General features: G+C 62.2%; 8 protein-coding genes across 8 annotated transcripts in view, besides 19 other annotated features; all 8 read left to right on the top strand.

Moving 5' to 3' along the window:
• The window catches only part of Tco025E_05532 (Flagellar Associated Protein), a gene marked incomplete at both ends in the record, with an annotated part of 768 nt that extends 720 nt beyond the window's left edge, over positions 1-48 (top strand). Inside the window, one exon of the mRNA XM_029372426.1 lies at positions 1-48. This exon is cut by the window's left edge and continues 720 nt beyond it. Coding sequence (XP_029227485.1) covers positions 1-48 — 48 coding nt within the window.
• Positions 49-65: 17 nt separating this feature from the next.
• Positions 66-563, top strand: Tco025E_05531 (UPF0468 protein; the record flags this gene model as incomplete). Its single annotated transcript, XM_029372425.1, has 1 exon — positions 66-563. The coding sequence occupies one exon, from the start codon at positions 66-68 to the stop codon at positions 561-563; it is 498 nt and encodes a 165-aa protein (XP_029227484.1).
• A 573-nt stretch (positions 564-1,136) lies between these two features.
• Positions 1,137-1,166: a microsatellite.
• Positions 1,167-1,401: 235 nt separating this feature from the next.
• Positions 1,402-1,434: a microsatellite.
• A 28-nt stretch (positions 1,435-1,462) lies between these two features.
• Positions 1,463-1,491: a microsatellite.
• Positions 1,492-1,811: 320 nt separating this feature from the next.
• On the top strand, positions 1,812-2,840 carry Tco025E_05530 (uncharacterized protein; the record flags this gene model as incomplete). The annotated part of the gene is made up of 1 exon (XM_029372424.1): positions 1,812-2,840. The coding sequence occupies one exon, from the start codon at positions 1,812-1,814 to the stop codon at positions 2,838-2,840; it is 1,029 nt and encodes a 342-aa protein (XP_029227483.1).
• Positions 2,841-2,905: 65 nt separating this feature from the next.
• Positions 2,906-2,942: a microsatellite.
• Positions 2,943-3,168: 226 nt separating this feature from the next.
• Tco025E_05529 (putative ubiquitin hydrolase) lies at positions 3,169-5,121 on the top strand (the record flags this gene model as incomplete). The annotated part of the gene is made up of 1 exon (XM_029372423.1): positions 3,169-5,121. The coding sequence occupies one exon, from the start codon at positions 3,169-3,171 to the stop codon at positions 5,119-5,121; it is 1,953 nt and encodes a 650-aa protein (XP_029227482.1).
• A 554-nt stretch (positions 5,122-5,675) lies between these two features.
• Tco025E_05528 (putative PIWI-like protein 1) lies at positions 5,676-8,885 on the top strand (the record flags this gene model as incomplete). The annotated part of the gene is made up of 1 exon (XM_029372422.1): positions 5,676-8,885. One exon carries the CDS (start codon positions 5,676-5,678, stop codon positions 8,883-8,885), a length of 3,210 nt encoding a protein of 1,069 aa, XP_029227481.1.
• Positions 8,886-8,969: 84 nt separating this feature from the next.
• Positions 8,970-9,016: a sequence feature (A-rich).
• A 305-nt stretch (positions 9,017-9,321) lies between these two features.
• Positions 9,322-9,355: a microsatellite.
• A 113-nt stretch (positions 9,356-9,468) lies between these two features.
• Positions 9,469-9,491: a microsatellite.
• A 234-nt stretch (positions 9,492-9,725) lies between these two features.
• Tco025E_05527 (ferredoxin-NADP+ reductase) lies at positions 9,726-11,504 on the top strand (the record flags this gene model as incomplete). The annotated part of the gene is made up of 1 exon (XM_029372421.1): positions 9,726-11,504. The coding sequence occupies one exon, from the start codon at positions 9,726-9,728 to the stop codon at positions 11,502-11,504; it is 1,779 nt and encodes a 592-aa protein (XP_029227480.1).
• Positions 11,505-11,707: 203 nt separating this feature from the next.
• Positions 11,708-11,728: a microsatellite.
• Positions 11,729-11,918: 190 nt separating this feature from the next.
• On the top strand, positions 11,919-13,427 carry Tco025E_05526 (uncharacterized protein; the record flags this gene model as incomplete). The annotated part of the gene is made up of 1 exon (XM_029372420.1): positions 11,919-13,427. One exon carries the CDS (start codon positions 11,919-11,921, stop codon positions 13,425-13,427), a length of 1,509 nt encoding a protein of 502 aa, XP_029227479.1.
• Positions 13,428-13,490: a microsatellite.
• Positions 13,491-13,786: 296 nt separating this feature from the next.
• Positions 13,787-13,813: a microsatellite.
• A 145-nt stretch (positions 13,814-13,958) lies between these two features.
• Positions 13,959-13,983: a microsatellite.
• Positions 13,984-14,006: 23 nt separating this feature from the next.
• Positions 14,007-14,050: a sequence feature (GA-rich).
• Positions 14,050-14,071: a microsatellite.
• Positions 14,072-14,213: 142 nt separating this feature from the next.
• Positions 14,214-14,242: a microsatellite.
• Positions 14,243-14,438: 196 nt separating this feature from the next.
• On the top strand, positions 14,439-15,251 carry Tco025E_05525 (ubiquitin-conjugating enzyme variant Kua like proteinue; the record flags this gene model as incomplete). The annotated part of the gene is made up of 1 exon (XM_029372419.1): positions 14,439-15,251. One exon carries the CDS (start codon positions 14,439-14,441, stop codon positions 15,249-15,251), a length of 813 nt encoding a protein of 270 aa, XP_029227478.1.
• An 83-nt stretch (positions 15,252-15,334) lies between these two features.
• Positions 15,335-15,359: a microsatellite.
• A 149-nt stretch (positions 15,360-15,508) lies between these two features.
• Positions 15,509-15,526: a microsatellite.
• Positions 15,527-15,546: a microsatellite.
• Positions 15,547-15,566: 20 nt separating this feature from the next.
• Positions 15,567-15,585: a microsatellite.
• Positions 15,586-15,630: a microsatellite.
• Positions 15,631-15,652: the final 22 nt, after the last annotated feature.

Raw genomic sequence — 15,652 nt, 5'->3', positions numbered from 1 at the left:
TCCGCCGCCGCTTTCGCGCCTCCAACTACCAGAGCACGACGCGGGTGAAGCCGTTCACCTGCACGATGCCGATGCGCCTGGACGAGGGGTGGAACCAGATCCAGTTCAACTTAGCGGACTTCACACGGCGCGCGTACGGGACTAATTACCTGGAGACCCTGCGGGTGCAGCTGCACGCCAACTGCCGCGTCCGCCGGCTGTACTTCAGTGACCGCCTTTACTCGGAGGAGGAGCTGCCACCGGAGTTCAAGCTGTTCCTTCCCATCTCCCAGCAGCAGCCGACGCAACAGCAGCAGCAGCAGCAGGCACAGCCACAACAACAACAACAACAACAGCAGCAGGCGCAGCCGCAACAGGCACAGCCGCAACAGGCGCAGCCGCAGGAGGCTGGAGCAAGTATGCAGCAGCAGCAGCAGCAGCAACAACAACAACAACAGCAACCGCGGCCTGACGCACAGGCACAGGCACAGGCGCCGCAGCAACAGGCGCCGCCAACGCCACAGCAGCAAGAGGAGTCGGCGGGAATGCAGCAGCAGCAACAGCAGCCCGCTGAGGCGGCGTAGAGACAAGCTTCCCTCCCTGCCACGCGCACATAAACGCCCAAAGAGGGTATTTGTTACGCAGGGGGAGAGGTGTGAGGAGAGCGGTTGCGAGTAGAGAGAGGGAAGGCGTAATATGGCCTTCAGACGCAGACAAATGTCATGTTCAGATGTTCGTTCATTGTTGTTGTTGTTTTGTCCCTCTTCTGCACACATTACTCCCTTTCTATTTTTTTTGTTCTCCCGTGCACAACCTTTGCTGTGCCACCGTCCCCCTCCCCCCATTGCACGCGCGTTGCATCTTCCTTTTGCACGGTGGAAGCAACTTTGTATTGAGGTGAGGGGCAAAGCAAAGCAAAGTCGGGAAAAAGAACAGAACACGGGACTATACAGGTAGATGTATATGTCTCTCTCTGTGTGTGTGCGTATGTGAGCGAGGGGAAGGAGAAGCCATGTAGCAAACAGTTAACCAATAATGCGACAAGACACGCACGCACGCACGCATACATAAGGAGAATAATAGAGAGAACGCACAGAAAAAAAAGCACAAGCCGGGGATAAAATATGCCACAGATGCACACAACTGGAGGTGGGCACTGTGTGTGTGTGTGTGTGTGTGTGTGTGTGCGTGCGTGTCTTGCTCCGCGTTGGTTGCCCATGTATGTATTGATGAGGGTCGCGGGAAACGCCGGCGCCGCCAAGCACGACAACGGCAACGAAATGAAGAAAAGTTGTCGGTCTGGCGGGGGGCGGAATGAGAGTGTGATGTCCAGCCGTACCTTTTTTTATTATTATATTTTTTTCCCCCTTGCACCCTGCGCCTCAGTGCGTGGGCGGCCGTAAGGCGTGGCATTGCCATCGCGTGCGTCTCTGTGTCTGTGAGTTTGTGTGTGTGACTGGCGTACTTCCTCTGCGACGCTCTCTTTTCTTTTTTCTTTTCTTTTTTTTTTTTGGCGCCCCGGGCTCCCCGCGCCCCTCGGCAGCAGCGCATAGGCGGCCGTAGGTCCCGTACACACACGCACCCGTGCGGGGAGAAAATCGGGGGCGGCGCCGTCGTTTGCGCTGCGCCCGGGGCCACACTTCACTGACGCCGTCGGCGGGTTCCGGGAAAAGTGCCGCCGCGGCGCCTCCCTCCCGCACTGCACCCGTGCACTAGACACACACGCACGCGCGGAAAAGGCGATAGTGGGGGAGGGCACGCGCGCGCCCCACGCATATATCGATATACAGATTTATATATACACGGGGGAGAGCCGTGTGCCGCGGCGTCCGATGAGGCGAGTCCCGCACCCGTCCGGGGTGGACGTCGTCTTTGACGCCAAGTGGCACCAGTACAAAGTCGGCCACACAGCCCTCCGCTCGGTGTCGAAGGTGCTGGACAAATACTTCCCCTTTGACGAGAAGCGGGTGCTGGCGCTGGTGTCGAAAAAGACAGGGCAGCCCGTGGAGGACGTGAAGGCGCTTTGGAACCGGCAGGCGCTGCTCGGCAAAAACATTCACGAGTACATTGAGACGAAACTCCGCGGGCTGCCACCGCCCACGTGGACGCTGCTGCTGAAACGCCAGCAGCAACAGGCGGCGGCGGCGGCGGCGGCGGCGAAGGAGGAACCGGTGAAAAAGAAGCGTGGCAGGAAGAAAAAGAAGGCGGCCGCCGCCGCAGAAGCTGACGAGAAGGAGCGGGGGGAAGCAGCCTCCCTGTCAACGGCGTCCAGTCAGTCGACGGTGGATGCCCTCCTGCACGGCGAGGAGGCCGCCTACATGAAGGCGGCGGACGGCGTGATCGAGACCATCCTGGGCAACTACGACGTCATCGCCGTCGAGCAGGTGATCGCGAGTCCCTCGTGGGGCATCGGTGGCACCGTCGACTTAATTGCCCGCAACAAACGCACACAGAAGCTTTTCATTGGGGACTGGAAGACAAGCAGCAGCGTGGCGAGCGCGTTTCGCTTTGGCTCCTTTGAAACTCCCTGCACCGGCTGCCTCATGCACCTTCCCAACACCAAATTCTACCGCTATGCTATGCAAGTCATCATCTACGGTGAGATTCTCAAGCATGAGCGGTACCTTAGCGATGGCTTCTTTGGCCGCGCCGTGAAGCCGGTAGATGCCTCGGTGAAGGGCATCACTGTGAGTTCCCGCAGCCTGCACAGCGCGCTGGAGTACGGCATTGTGCAGCTCTCCAAGAATGAGGAGGGCGGGGTCTGCGTGGAGTTCAAAGAAGTCACAGAGGGCACTGTGCTGCCCGTCGACGCGCGCGACTTCACGTTCAGGGAGCTGCTGAAGAATGTCATGCGCGGGTGAGAGCGGCGGCGTGTGTTGGCCGCCAGAAACCAAAAAAAAAAAAAGTGGGTTGTTGGGGAAAGACGAAAAAATATATATATAATTAAATAAAAAATAAAAAATGACTCTCTTTTTTGCTGGCGTGTGGAAAGAGGCGCCGTGTGTCTTTTGCGCGTGTGTGTCCGGAGATGCACGCGGCTTCCTCTCGCTTCTCTTTTTTTTTTGGCGGCGCGGCGGACATATCTCTCTGTCTGTGTGGCTGTGGCTGGGCGCTAGAAAGGGATACCGCCGCACACGTGCACCTATAGTAGGCGCACCAGCTACCGAGCGGAGGAGGACTGGGGGCGCCATGGGGGCGAGGAATTCAAAGCCGGCGAAGGGCAGGGAGACGCAGCCGCTGCCGCGCGGGCGGCCCACCTCACCGGATGCCGGCGGCGCTGGCGGCGTGCCGTCAACATCGGTGGCGGCTGCCAGTGCCTCCATTCCGACGCTGCGGCCTCCCCCGCTGGTCATGGGCGCCGGCAGGCTCAACAAGCGGTCTCAGGACGCCAGTGAACCCACTCGCGACGGGGCGCGGGAGAATGAGTTCCGTGGGATCGGCAGCAAAGGCGCCACGGAGGCTTCGTTTGCGGTGTCGGAGTGGTCGTGCAGCGCGGCCGACAGGGGGCAGCAGCGCCTCTCGCCCAAAATGTCGATTCACCCCTTGTCGCCAATTCCAACGTACAACAGTGACCTCTCGGCGGCGACGCCGTCCACCCCAATGTTGCGTTCGTACCGCATGCACTCTTTTTCCTTGCAGGAGAGCACCCAACTGAGCCCCTCCTCCCCTAGCCCGTCATCGCCGCCCATTCACACCCGTTTCTTGGAAATTAACGGACACCCAACCGGGTTAGAGAACTACGGCAACACTTGCTACTGCAACGCCGTTCTACAGCTGCTCTATCACTGCTCCCCGCTGCGGCTGCGGCTGCTGGAGCTGAATCAGATGTACGAAAAGGGGCAGGGGCACACTGGTTTTGAGGGAGGCACTCTACTTGCACTTGTGGCGGATCTCTTCGCGAAGCTGCACAAGGCCAATAATCACAAGAAGCAAAAGAGGGAAGTCGTTGCGCCCCGGGCGCTGTTGTCCTGCATACGAAGGCAAAATGCGACGTTTAACAACACCCTCCAGCACGATGCCCATGAGTTTGCCATTTTTTTGTTGTCTAGCATGATCGAAACGGAGACACGCATGATGGAGGATGAGAAGAATCGTGCCCTCTTTTTTGGTACCAAAAGCAGCAAGCGACGCAAGTGGTCGAGTGTGCTGCGTCGGGGCCGCAAGCCGGGTAGCCCCACAGGATCGCTGGGCCTGCTGGAACTGCGAGAAGAGGATGTGGAGCTCCCGCCCGCCCTCCGCGAAGGAAGTCGTTTGCCGCTGCCAGGAACCTCGGCAAGAAGCGGGGATGCGTTTGACGTGGGTAGTGTGCCGGGTTCCACGGGGGCGACGGCAACGGGCGCCGACGCCGGTCGCGGCACGGCGTCACCCCTGCAGGTGATCTTTGGCGGCCAGTTCGCCTCACTGACAGCGTGCTTGGAGTGTGAGCGGGTGACGACGGTGCGGGAGGCCTTCGTCGACATCGGCCTCGACGTTGAGCAGGGCTCCTCGCTGCTGCACTGCATGGCGAACTTTGCCTCGGCGGAGCTGTTCCATGGGACAAACAAGCTCTACTGTGACCATTGCCGGAAGCGGGTGGTCGCGCAGAAGCTGCTTCGCGTGCATCGTCTGCCGGAGTACGCCCTGCTGTTGCACCTCAAGCGGTTTGAGTACAACGAGAAGCAGGGGTGTATGACGAAGCGTAGCGATCACGTCGCCATCCCGCAGGAGATGGAAGTGGTGGAGTACGAGCCGTGGGGGACCGACGACAACGACAGCACGCACGCCAACTCTGCGGGAGAGTCTCGCCCCGTGCGGTCCCCGTGCTCCCCTTCCGGGGCCGTGGACGCACCTGCAGACGCGGCATGTGACGCCACCGGGGGCGTCCCGCGCCCGTCCCCGCAGCTGATGAAGAAGTTGGAGGGGGTGGCGCACCGCAAGGGACGCTTCGCACTGAGCGGCTTCGTCACGCACGTGGGGGACGGCCCCACGCTTGGCCACTACTTCACCTGCGTGCGGAGCGGGGGGCGCTGGTTCCTCTTCAACGACACCGTAGTGTCGGAGCTGACGGAGTATGAGGTGCAGCAGTTCTGGGGGGTGCCCATCCCCGTCAGCGGGGTGGTTACGGCGACGGCGTACATCCTCCTCTACGAGCGGGTCGCGTGAGGGGCTCCGCAGTGTGGCAAAATCAAACATTTGGGCAGCGTAAAAGTGAATGCAAAAAGGTGGGGCGTGGGCGTGGGTGGGTCTGCTTCTACACCCACACCCACGCGTTGGCGTTTTCACGTAGCGAAGGAAAGACGCAAGAGGAGTGTTCTTGCGCGAGTGTGTAGAGGCTGTGGGGAAAGGGAGCTGTGTTGTCCTTTCTGGAGCGGCAGGCAGCAGTTGGGTGAGTGTTCTTGGCACCACCGATGGTGGTGAAGGGCGGGGGTCCGACGCAATTTGTAAGTGGAACCGGACCTCATCATTTCCTTTTTGTTTTTATCCCTCTGTGTAGGTGTTTTGGTTACGTTTCCCATCTTTGCGCTCGTCTGCAACCTTTGCTGGAATCCCACACGAGGCCTCTCATCTCTCCCTCTCTACTTACGTCTGCCCATGTGTCTCTCCCAGTGCGTGGGCGCGGGCGCAATTCAAGCGTGCGTGCCATACATGCGGCTGTGGCTGTTCTACGCGTGTTCCCTGCTGCTGCTGCTGTGTCCCGTGTGCTTCGTCAATGAACAATGCCTGCTAGCCTAGGCGTTATTGCCTTTTCACAGCCAACGATGATGCGCAGGACAGTTTTGGGCTTGGCGCCCTTGGCACTCCAGACAATTGCGCTCCACGGCGGGCAGCAGCGGTCGGTCGACGCGGCGAGGCGTAGAGGCCTCCGTGCTGCGTGGCGGACCGCGGACGACGCCGACGCCGGCGCCGATGGCTCGGCCCGCAGCAAGTCCTTCTGGTGCTCAGAGGCCAAGGAGGTGCCGCTGCAGAACGTCAAGCGCAGCTACGCCAACGACCGCTTCCTCGACAAAAAGGCACGCACAGCGGCGCGGCAGCGCCTGCGCGACGAGGGTGTGACGTCAAACCTCTTCCCCGTGCACGTGAGCCCCGACACCTCCCTCTACACCTACGAGATTGAGGCCACCCGCCGTCTGCTTCCGCCGCGGCCGCCTGACGGTGCGCAGGAAAAGAGCGATGGGAAGGCCAAAGGGCGTCGCAAAAAGGAGGCCAGCACGCCAGCGACACCCGCCGCTGCAGACCCAATCATTAAGCGAGTTGACGCGACACGGGCCTGGAGTGTGGTGCGGCGTTTCCTGCAACGTTGCGTTCCGGCCGCCCCGCCGCTGGTGTGCGTTCGACACAATGTGTACGCGCTCTCGCCCCTCCCCACCGATGCGCTGCAGCTTCCGGCCGAATATCTTGACATGGGCTGGGTGGCGTGCAAGCTGCGATTCCGGGGGAAGGTCTCCATGGCGCAGCTTTCGCCCGCCGACCTGCAGGAGGTGACAAACAAAATCGTTCTTTGGACGCTGGGAAGGCAGGAGAAGCAGCAGAAGATGTTCAACGTGGCGAGGGAGGCTAACGGGAAACTGGTGTGTACGCACGACAGCTTTATTGTGGGTGGGATGCGCATTTTTAAGGGGACCCTTGTCCGAGCCGTCTTTCTCGACGCAGCGGGCGCCGTTGCAGCCTCGGCACCCACCCTGCCCCCACCCCCGACGGCGCTGCTGACGACGTTGCCGGCCGGACATCACCCCACGACGCCGCTGCGGTTCCTTGTGAAGGAGTTTGTGCGTGAGTTTGAGTATAAGAACACGCCCGTGCAGAGCTACCGCGTGGAGGACGCCTCGGGTGTGATCGCGGCCTCCTTGTGGAAGGGCACCGCCGCGGCGCGGCTCTCCCCCGGGGCCGTGTACGAGGCCACCGACTACCGCCTCCGCGTGTTTGAGAACCGCGGCAACATGCGGCTTTTGGAACTGACGGCGGGGGAGACGGTACTGAGGCCCGTGGAGGAGGCGGAGGAGCCGCCGCCCAAAAGCGCCGCGGAGGAGAAAAGTGCGCCGGGTAGAGGCGGGGCGACACGACGGCGGCGAACACCGAAAGCCGACGCGGCTGCGACCGCAGAGGAAAGCAGGCGCGACGCGGCAGGCGGCAAGCTCCTGCCGGATGTCACGAAGGAGGGCGCACTGCAAGAGATGCCGGGGGCGTTTGCGCTGAAGATCGACACAAAGGGCACCGTCGCCGCGGAGCTCTCGCTCTGGGAGGAGGTGAAGCAGCACTTTGGCAGCGGCCCTTACGACAGTGCCACGGAAGAGCGCATCGCACGTTCTTTGCAGGGAACGCCGGTGGTTGTGTCGGCCACGCTGCGCCACTCCGTGATCCGCCTCGTTCGCTTTAACGTCGTCGCCAGCGCCGTGAGCCTCGATCCTCTGCTGCAGCGGCTCCTGCCGGGCCTGGAGCCCGGGCAGCCCTACGCCGTGCTCGGCGACCACGGCGTTGTTCCTCTGCAGGCACTTCACTGCTGCTACGACCCCCGCATGAGGTCGTGGCAGGACATCACCGTCTCCACCTGCTCCTTCCTGCCCACACGGCGGCTGGACCTTCTGAAGGTGTTCCACACGGCGCTGGCGAGCGAAATGCGGCGCTGGGGACTCGCCTTGGCGGCAGAGCCATTCTCCTCCAAGGCGCTCTCACTGCTGCCCACCCCGCAGAAAACCACCGCCTACGGCCTGGGACGGAGTGGAATTGCGAGGCAGAAGCAGATCCGTTCTGCCGCGCTGCGTCACCCGCCGCCGGCGCCGTTCCCCACAACCCTCGCGGTGGTTGCTGTTGCGCCGCCGCACGCCGAAGAGGAGGAACGCGCCCGCATCACGCAGACCGCACAGGCTATGGCGCGGTACCACCGCAGCTCCGCCACCATCACCGTGCCGGACGAGAAGGAGGCGGTGCGATTTTTACTGCAGCAACTCACCCACGCCTCGGACGGGGCGATAAAAGACCCGAACACGGCCGCCGTGATCATCTCCGCGGAGCGCGAGACGCGTACCTCGCGCTGGGTCCTCGCCGAGTGCCTCACGCGTGGCATTCTTGCGGTGTTTGTGCCGCCCGCCACCGCCCCGAAGCGGCAAAGTCTCCTCTGCGAGAACGTGGGGATGCAGCTCCGGACGAAGTTTGAGACGGACCCCGCCCACGGGGTGGATGTCGCACGGGAGGTCCCCGCGGTGGCGCGGCGCCGCGTGCTCGTCGTGGGCGTGGACGCCTGCCACACAACGACCTTCAGCACTGGCGCCGTCGTGGGCGTCCTGTGCGCCCCCGAGCGCAACCACCTGCTGCCGTTCTTTTGGAAGCACGAGATGCGTGGGGAGGAGGCGGACCGGGTCTCAGAGCACTTTGGCCTCCTGCTGCGGCGGGCGTGCGAGTTGTACGACGGCGTGGATGAGGTGGTGGTGTTTCAGGATGGGGACGTGTACAGCGAGGCGCAACAGATGCAGGCACTCCTGCCGCCCGGCTGCGGGTTTACGTTCATGTGCCTGCACAAGCGCACCAATGTGCGCTTTGTCCACAAACTGCAGGAGGGAAACAGCTCCCCCCAGACGACGGCCGTCAACGTGGGGCGGGGAGCCGTGGTGCAGGGCCTCACGCCCATTTCGCTGCTGGATGACGCCGTGGCGCCCTCCTTCTACCTGCAGAACCACGACTGCAACATGTCCACGGCCCGCACCGTGCAGTACACTGTTCACAGCACCAGCCCCACGCTGGATGTGTCGGACGTGCAACAACTCTCACACGTGCTCTCGCACGTGCTGTCGCCGCAGGCAACGAAGCTGCCGATGCCCACCCGATGCGCCCACCGCTTGTCAAGCGTGGCGGAGCGGCTGCTGGACGCAGCCCCACCACTCACATACGACATGATCCCAGCACCGCTGAATGAACGCCTTTGGTTCTTTTGACAGGCTCCCTCCGCTGTGTTTGTTCGTTGGCTCCTTTGCGCACGTGTGCGCGGGCGTTTTCGTCCCTTCTTTTTTTTATTCCCCTGTTGTTTTTACTTTGGTTTATTTTTTTGTTTGTTTTGTTTTGTTTTTTCCTTCCCTCTCTCTCTCCCCCTGTTTTTCATTGGCGCCTGGTGGTGTGGCCGGCGCCGTCATTTCCCGCCCACCCGCCCCGTTGGGCTCCTCACAGCGCCCGCCTGCGCCCCCTCGTCCCTGCTGACGGGGGGAGGGGCGGGGGGAGCCGCTGCTGCCGGGCGCCTTGCGACTTTTGTTTTTATGGGGATCGTTACTTTTTCTGTTTGTTTCTTTGGTTGTTTGGTTTTTTTTTCTGTTTTTGTTCCGCTGGCTGATAAGAGCGTAAGGCCGGGGCGGAGGGGCAACTCTTTTGTTTTATTACGTTATTGTTGTTGTTGTTCTTTTATGCTTGTTGTCCCCCCTCCCGCACGCCCACTCCGCCGGCTTTGCTCCTTTGCTGCCGCGCGCAATCAGGCGTCCCCGCCTGCGGCGGTGGCCGGTGCCGCTCGCCGCTGCGCGGCCTCGTGCGTCTCTCTCTCTCTCTCGCTCTCTGTTGCCGCCACCAACGCCGCCGCCTCTTCTTCTTCGCCGCGTGGTCTCCCCGCTGCACAGTCTTTCCTGCAAGCGGCTCCCGCAGGCGCCCGGTCGCTTTGGTCGGCGAGGCCCCGTTGCGCCCGGTGGCTGACCGCGACAACACACACACGCGCACACGCACCTCTGCGTGCGTGGCTGCAGCGCTCGTGGTGAGTTTTTGTTTGCTTTTGGGGTCTGGCTGCTCCGCTGGCAATGTTTTTTGGCGCAACGCGGCGGTTGTGCCTTGCGGGCACCGCAGTGTGGCGGGCGCGGCAGAAGCAGCAGTCGCCGCCGCCGCCGCCGCCGCCGCCGCCGACGTCAACTGCGCCGGCGCGGCGTGTACAAATTGCCGTCGTCGGCAGCGGCCCAAGCGGGTGTTACGTGGCGCACCTCCTCACGAAGCGGCGCGACGACGTTCACGTGGACGTGTTTGAGCGGTTGCCGGTCCCCTTCGGCCTGTGCCGCTACGGCGTGGCCCCCGACCACCCGGAGGTGAAGAACGTCGAGCGCCAGTTCCTCGACATGTTCAGGGGCGGCAGGGTGACGTGGATCGGCAACGTCGCGGTCGGCAAGGACATCCCCGTCGAGACGCTGCTGCAGCACTACACGGCGGTGGTGGTCGCGACGGGCGCGGACGCCAACCGCCGTCTGCGCATCCCCGGCGAGGAGCTCGGCGGCGTCGTCGGCGCCGGGGACTTTGTGCGGTACTACAACACCTACCCCTTTCCGCACGGCTCGCCGCGGTTTTGCCCCTTTGACCTTGCGACCGCGCGGGAGGCGGTGATCGTCGGCAACGGCAACGTGGCGCTGGACTGCGCCCGCGTCCTGGCGGCGTCCTACAAGTACTTCTGCGAGACGGACATGAACTGCGTGGCGATCAGGGAGCTCATGCGGAACCGCATTCGCCGCATCAGCGTTGTGGCCCGCCGCGGCCACGCCCAGAGCGCCTTCACCATCGCCGAGTTTCGGGAGCTGACGCGCTTCCACGCCGACACGGTGCGGGTGGTGGTCGACCCGTTTGATCTGCAGGCGGCGCTGCGTGTGCCGTCGGAAAACCCCCGCGCGCGGAGGCGCCTTCTCGAACTCGTCTCCCGCTTCGCCGCCGACACCGCCGCAGCCGCGGGTGTTGGCGGTCACGGTGATGGGCCGAGTGCACCACCGGCTCCGCCGCCGCCGCCGCGACACGCGCGCGGCCCGTGCGTCGTGCATCTGCGCTACCACCTAAAGCCTCTGCGCTTTTTGCCGCACCCCGACCGCCGCAACTGCGTCGGTGCCGTCGTGTTCGAGCGGACGGACGCTGACGCTGACGCCGACGCCGGGCAGGGCGAGAGGGGGGCGACGACCGTGACGCTCCCGTGCGATGTCGCCATCACGTCGGTGGGGTACCGCTCCGACGAGGTTGCCGGCGTGGCGTTTGATCACGCGCGTGGCGTCATTCCGCACCAGCGCGGCCGGGTGACGGGGCAGCCGCGGGTGTACTGTGCGGGGTGGGTCAAGCGGGGGCCGAAGGGCGTCATAGTGCAGGCCCTCATGGACGCGCAGGAGACCGTGACGTCGATCTGCGAGGACCTGGACAACAAACTCTTGCCCACTGGCGACCCCGCCGACGAGGCGGGGGGCGGGGAATTATGCGGCAAGTACGGCCTGATTGACTACTTTGTGGAGAAGGGGCTCGAGCCCGTTTCCGTCGCCGGACTGCAGCGCATCTTCCACGTTGAGGAGGAGCGCGGGATCGACCTCGGCAAGCGGCTGGAGAAGATCGACAGTGTGCGCGGGATGCTGGACGTGGCGCTTGGCGGTGCCGTGGGCAAAAAGGCCAACAACGCCATACGCGGCATCGCGAATGAGCGCCCCGACGCCCTGTTGTACTTGAACGAACTGCTCGACGACACGACTGACCTGGCACCGCTCGCACGGCAGCTGGCGAAGGAGGTGCCCCCGATCATGGCGGCGCAGCACCCACCGGGAAGTCTGCACCCGTCGCAGCTATAGGCGTCGTTTGCCTCCCCCCTCCCCCTCACGGGACGTTTGCGCCTCAACTCACCGCACCTCCTCCCACGCTTTCCTTTCGGTGTGTCCGGCACGCGCCGCACACGCCTGTGTGGATGAACTAGTCTGCTCCCTCCAATTGTTTGCGATTTTTGTCCCCGCGTCCTCCGTGCCCTCTTTTGTGTTGTTGTTTTTTTTCTCCCTTTTGTGTGTGTGTGTGTGTGTGTAAGTGAGCACTTGCTTGTTGTTTTAGGAGCGACTTTTAGTGTTTCTCTTCTCGTCGGAGAGATAACTCCCTATAGAGGCCTTTGTGTGTTTGCTCGTTTCCGGAACACACGCGCCCACCCTCGCGGAGCCCCGCTCTGTCGGCAAGACACCGTTTAAAGACGAAGGAAAGGGGGAGCGCGCGGCGGCGATATGTTGAGCCGCGAGACCGTTGCCGGGGTTGCCTGCAGCTTCCTCGTGAGCTACTACCGCGAGCTTGTGAAGGAGAAGGAGATCGTCGGCCTCGTCGAGCTCTACGGGGAGTCCTCGCTGATCACCTACGCCGGCTACAATGAGGAGACCACCGTGGTGGCGCAGGGCCGGCACGAGATTGCGCAGCACCTCGGCAAAATGGACGACGCGCTGGGCCGCCGCAAGGTGGAGGTGCGCTTCGCCGACTACGCCCCGCTGCCGGGCGGCTGCATCCACATCGTCTGCCAGGGCATCATGTACCTCCGCGGCCAGCGGCGGGCCTTCTTCCAGGCGTTTGTGCTGGCCCCGACCCAGTACCGCACCAACACGTACCACATCGCCATGGACTACTTCCGCTTTATGATGGTGGAGGTGGAGCACATACCGGAGGACAGCATCGTCATGACCCCGGCGCAGGTCGCACAGCACCTGCTGGAGGAGCACGAGCGCCGCAAACGCGCGGAGGAGACCCGTGAGCAGCTGCGGCGCCAGCAGGCGGCGGCCGAGCAGCTGCGGCTCAAGCAGGCGGAGGAGGCGGCGCGACAGAAGGAGCTCCAGCAGGCACGCGCCGAAAGGGAGCCCCGTCGTGAGCGCGCGAACATCAACGTCAGCAACTATGCCGCCGCCGCCGCCGCCGGGGGCAGCGAGTACGTCAGCGGCGGCAACAACCGCAGGGATCGCCCGGAGCGGAGTGATGAGCGGCGGGGAGAGCGCTCGGACGCGCGGCGCCTCAACCGCAATGAAGGGGGCGGCAGCAAAAACAACCGGCCCGAGCGTGCGGAGCGCAGCAGCGGCAGGAACGACGAACGCGGCAAGCAAAACGGCGACCGCCGCTGGGAACGCCACGACGGCGGGCGTGGGGAGAGGCGTGAAAACGTGAGGCCCCGCGAAGAAAAGGGCGCGGCGGAGGAGGCCGCTGCGCCACGATCCGCACCCACCTCGCGCTTGCGCGAGCAGCCCAACGCGGCGGCCGCCAAACCCGAAAGCGGTGAAAAGCCGAACCTCAGCATGCCCGTTCCCCGCTCGAGGGCTGCGCTGGAGCGGCGCGGCGACAGCAAGGCGGAGGGCGCGGACGGTGGCTCCCACAACAACGGCAGCAGGAGAGAAACCGCCGCGCCCCGGCGAGGACCCGCTGCTGCGGAGGCAAAGAGAACAAAACCAGCGGACGCAGCGGAAGCGGCGGCGGCAGTCGAGGCGAAGGAGCCGGCGCGGGCGCGCCTCCACCCCGGCAGGACGGGCAGCACGGAGTATGCTCGCCTTGTGCGGGTGCCGAAGTCGCTCAAGTTGACCGACATTAAAGAGGCGGTGGCGGCGGTCCTCGGCGCGGAGCCCCTTGACGCCTACTGGCACGGCCGCACCAGCGCCGACTGCGTGCTGCAGCTGCGGTCTTCGGCGGCGGTGGAGCAGTTGGTGCGGGACTCCATGACGGTGCTGGAGACGACGATGACGGTCGCGAAGTTCTACCCGTAGAAAAGAAGCAGAGGAAACACCGAAAAAAAAAAAGGAAAAAGAAAAGAAAAATGAAAAAGAAAAGCTAACTGCGGGGCGTCACCATCGCCGATCCCTCTTATTGGCTAAAGGCGCTGTTGCCGCCTCCACTCCGGCTGATCCCTCGCCGCGGCGGCGCCGGCGTCCCCTTCACATGTTTTTATTCGGATGTCTGCGGTTTTTCTTCGCGGGCGTGGGGGCGGAAGCGGCTTCTCCTCGGAGTGTTGGCGCCGCCGGTTTGGAGGGGGAGCGGACGGCTCGGGAGGACGCGCGGCCGACCAAAACGCATGCGGCAGGAAAACTGCAACGAAGAAGTACCGAAGCTTTAAAAAGAAAAAAAGTTTTTATTATTATTATTATTATTTTATGCTTAACAACAAAAGTAACAAATAAAAAAAAGGAAGGGAAAGAAATAGCAGCGGTGAATGGGCTTCGTGCGTCTGCGTGTGACTTCGAGAGAGTGGCTGTTTGGGAGGAAGAGGCGCTGGCTTGTGAATGTGTTCGAGCCGTACATATGTGTGTATGTGTATGTATGTATCTTGGGTATACAACAACGTGGTTTCCCTCCTCTCTCTCTTTCTCTCTCTTTCTCTCGCTCTTTCGCTGTGTGTGTGTGTGTGTGTGTGCAGAGTTGCTCATTTGACAGGAAACCGCCGCGGCCGCGCTCCACGGATCGTCCAGGGCCTCCCAGCGAGCACACGGCGACGAAGTAGGCCCCACGACTACCCCGGGCCCCCACCACATTGACGGGCGGGCGAGGACACACGCAACAAAATCGAAACAAAACAATAATAAAAAAGAGAAGCGGGGCAAACCCCCCAGAGCAGGAAAGTGGGGAAGCCAATAAGGCGCACGCCGGTGTACACGTAAATAGGTACATAAATTATTACAAAAGGAAAAAACGGGGGACACGAAAAAAAAAAAACATTAAAGGAAAGGGAAGGAATCGTCTGTGAGTGTGTGAAGTAACAAACAAACAAACGGGGAGCAAACATGAACAGTGAATCTGGCAACAGTTCTCCTGTGGCTACTGGCGACCACCGTATTCGCAAGGCAAATGCAGAGAAGCTGGCCGCCGGCTACACCAAGAAGAAGCGCCTTATGGAGTGCTGCTACCTTTACATTTCTACCTACCTGTGGTTCACGCAGTTTGTGATTGTGGCCAGGTACTTTGTCCATGGCGGCCAGGCAGATTTGCTACAGCTCGCGTGGAGTCCGCTGATGATACTGTGTGCGATGACGCTGGCCGACTTCATTAGCGGCCTCGCCCACTGGGGGCTTGACACGTGGGGGACGCCAGACACGCTGATCTTCGGCAACTTCATTCGCTCCTTCCGCGAGCACCACGTGGACCAGGTTGCGATGACCAAGCACGACTTTATCGAGACAAACGCCGACACGACGCTCCCGCTCATTCCGCTGCTGCTGCTGCAGCGCTACTGCCTCTCCCGCCCCAATACGCACGGCAAGTATGAGTACAACATCCACAACGGCAACGTCGGCGGCCACGTCTTTCTGCTGACGCTCACCATCTTCGTTGCCCTCACCAACGAGGTGCACAAGTGGTCGCACATGGCGAAGCCCCCCGCCGTGGTGCGGTTTCTGATGTCGTGCCACGTCATTTTGACTCCGCGCGGGCACCGCAAGCACCACACCGGCAACTACGACCAGAGCTACTGCATCACCACCGGGTGGATGAACGGGATCCTTGACTACATCAACTTCTGGCGCTGGGCGGAGACCGTCGTCACGGCCCTCACCGGGGAGATACCGCGTGCCAACGACCAGCAACTGCTAGGAAAGTAGAAGTGGGGAAGGCGAGACGTCAAAAAAAGGCCTACAAGAAGGACCGAGGAGGAAGTGACAACAGTCCCGGCTGAGCCCGCACCGCGTCGTGCGGCGGCGGCGGCGGCGCTAGTGGAGTTTTTCTTTTTGGAGTCTGGGGGGAGGGGAGTGCGACTCCGGGTAGGAAGGCGACAACATTGCAAGGCACAAGACAAAGGAGGTAACAAAACGTACAGGGTTAGAAGGCTGAGGGCGGCGCTGGGTAAAAGTAGACGAAAATATATATATATATATATTAAAAAGGTAAATAAAGAAACATGTAAGACATGCATTATGCGCCGCCGCCGCCGCCGCCGCTGCTGCTGCTGCTGCTGCTGCTGCTGCTGCTGCTGCTGCTGCTATTGTTGTTGTCGTCTAATTAT

This window comes from Trypanosoma conorhini (assembly GCF_003719485.1).
Source record: "Trypanosoma conorhini strain 025E chromosome Unknown Tco_14.4_contig_00327, whole genome shotgun sequence".
NCBI lineage: Eukaryota > Euglenozoa > Kinetoplastea > Trypanosomatida > Trypanosomatidae > Trypanosoma > Trypanosoma conorhini.
Note: the sequence above shows the minus strand (reverse complement) of the source record. Positions and strands in the feature narration are given on the sequence as shown.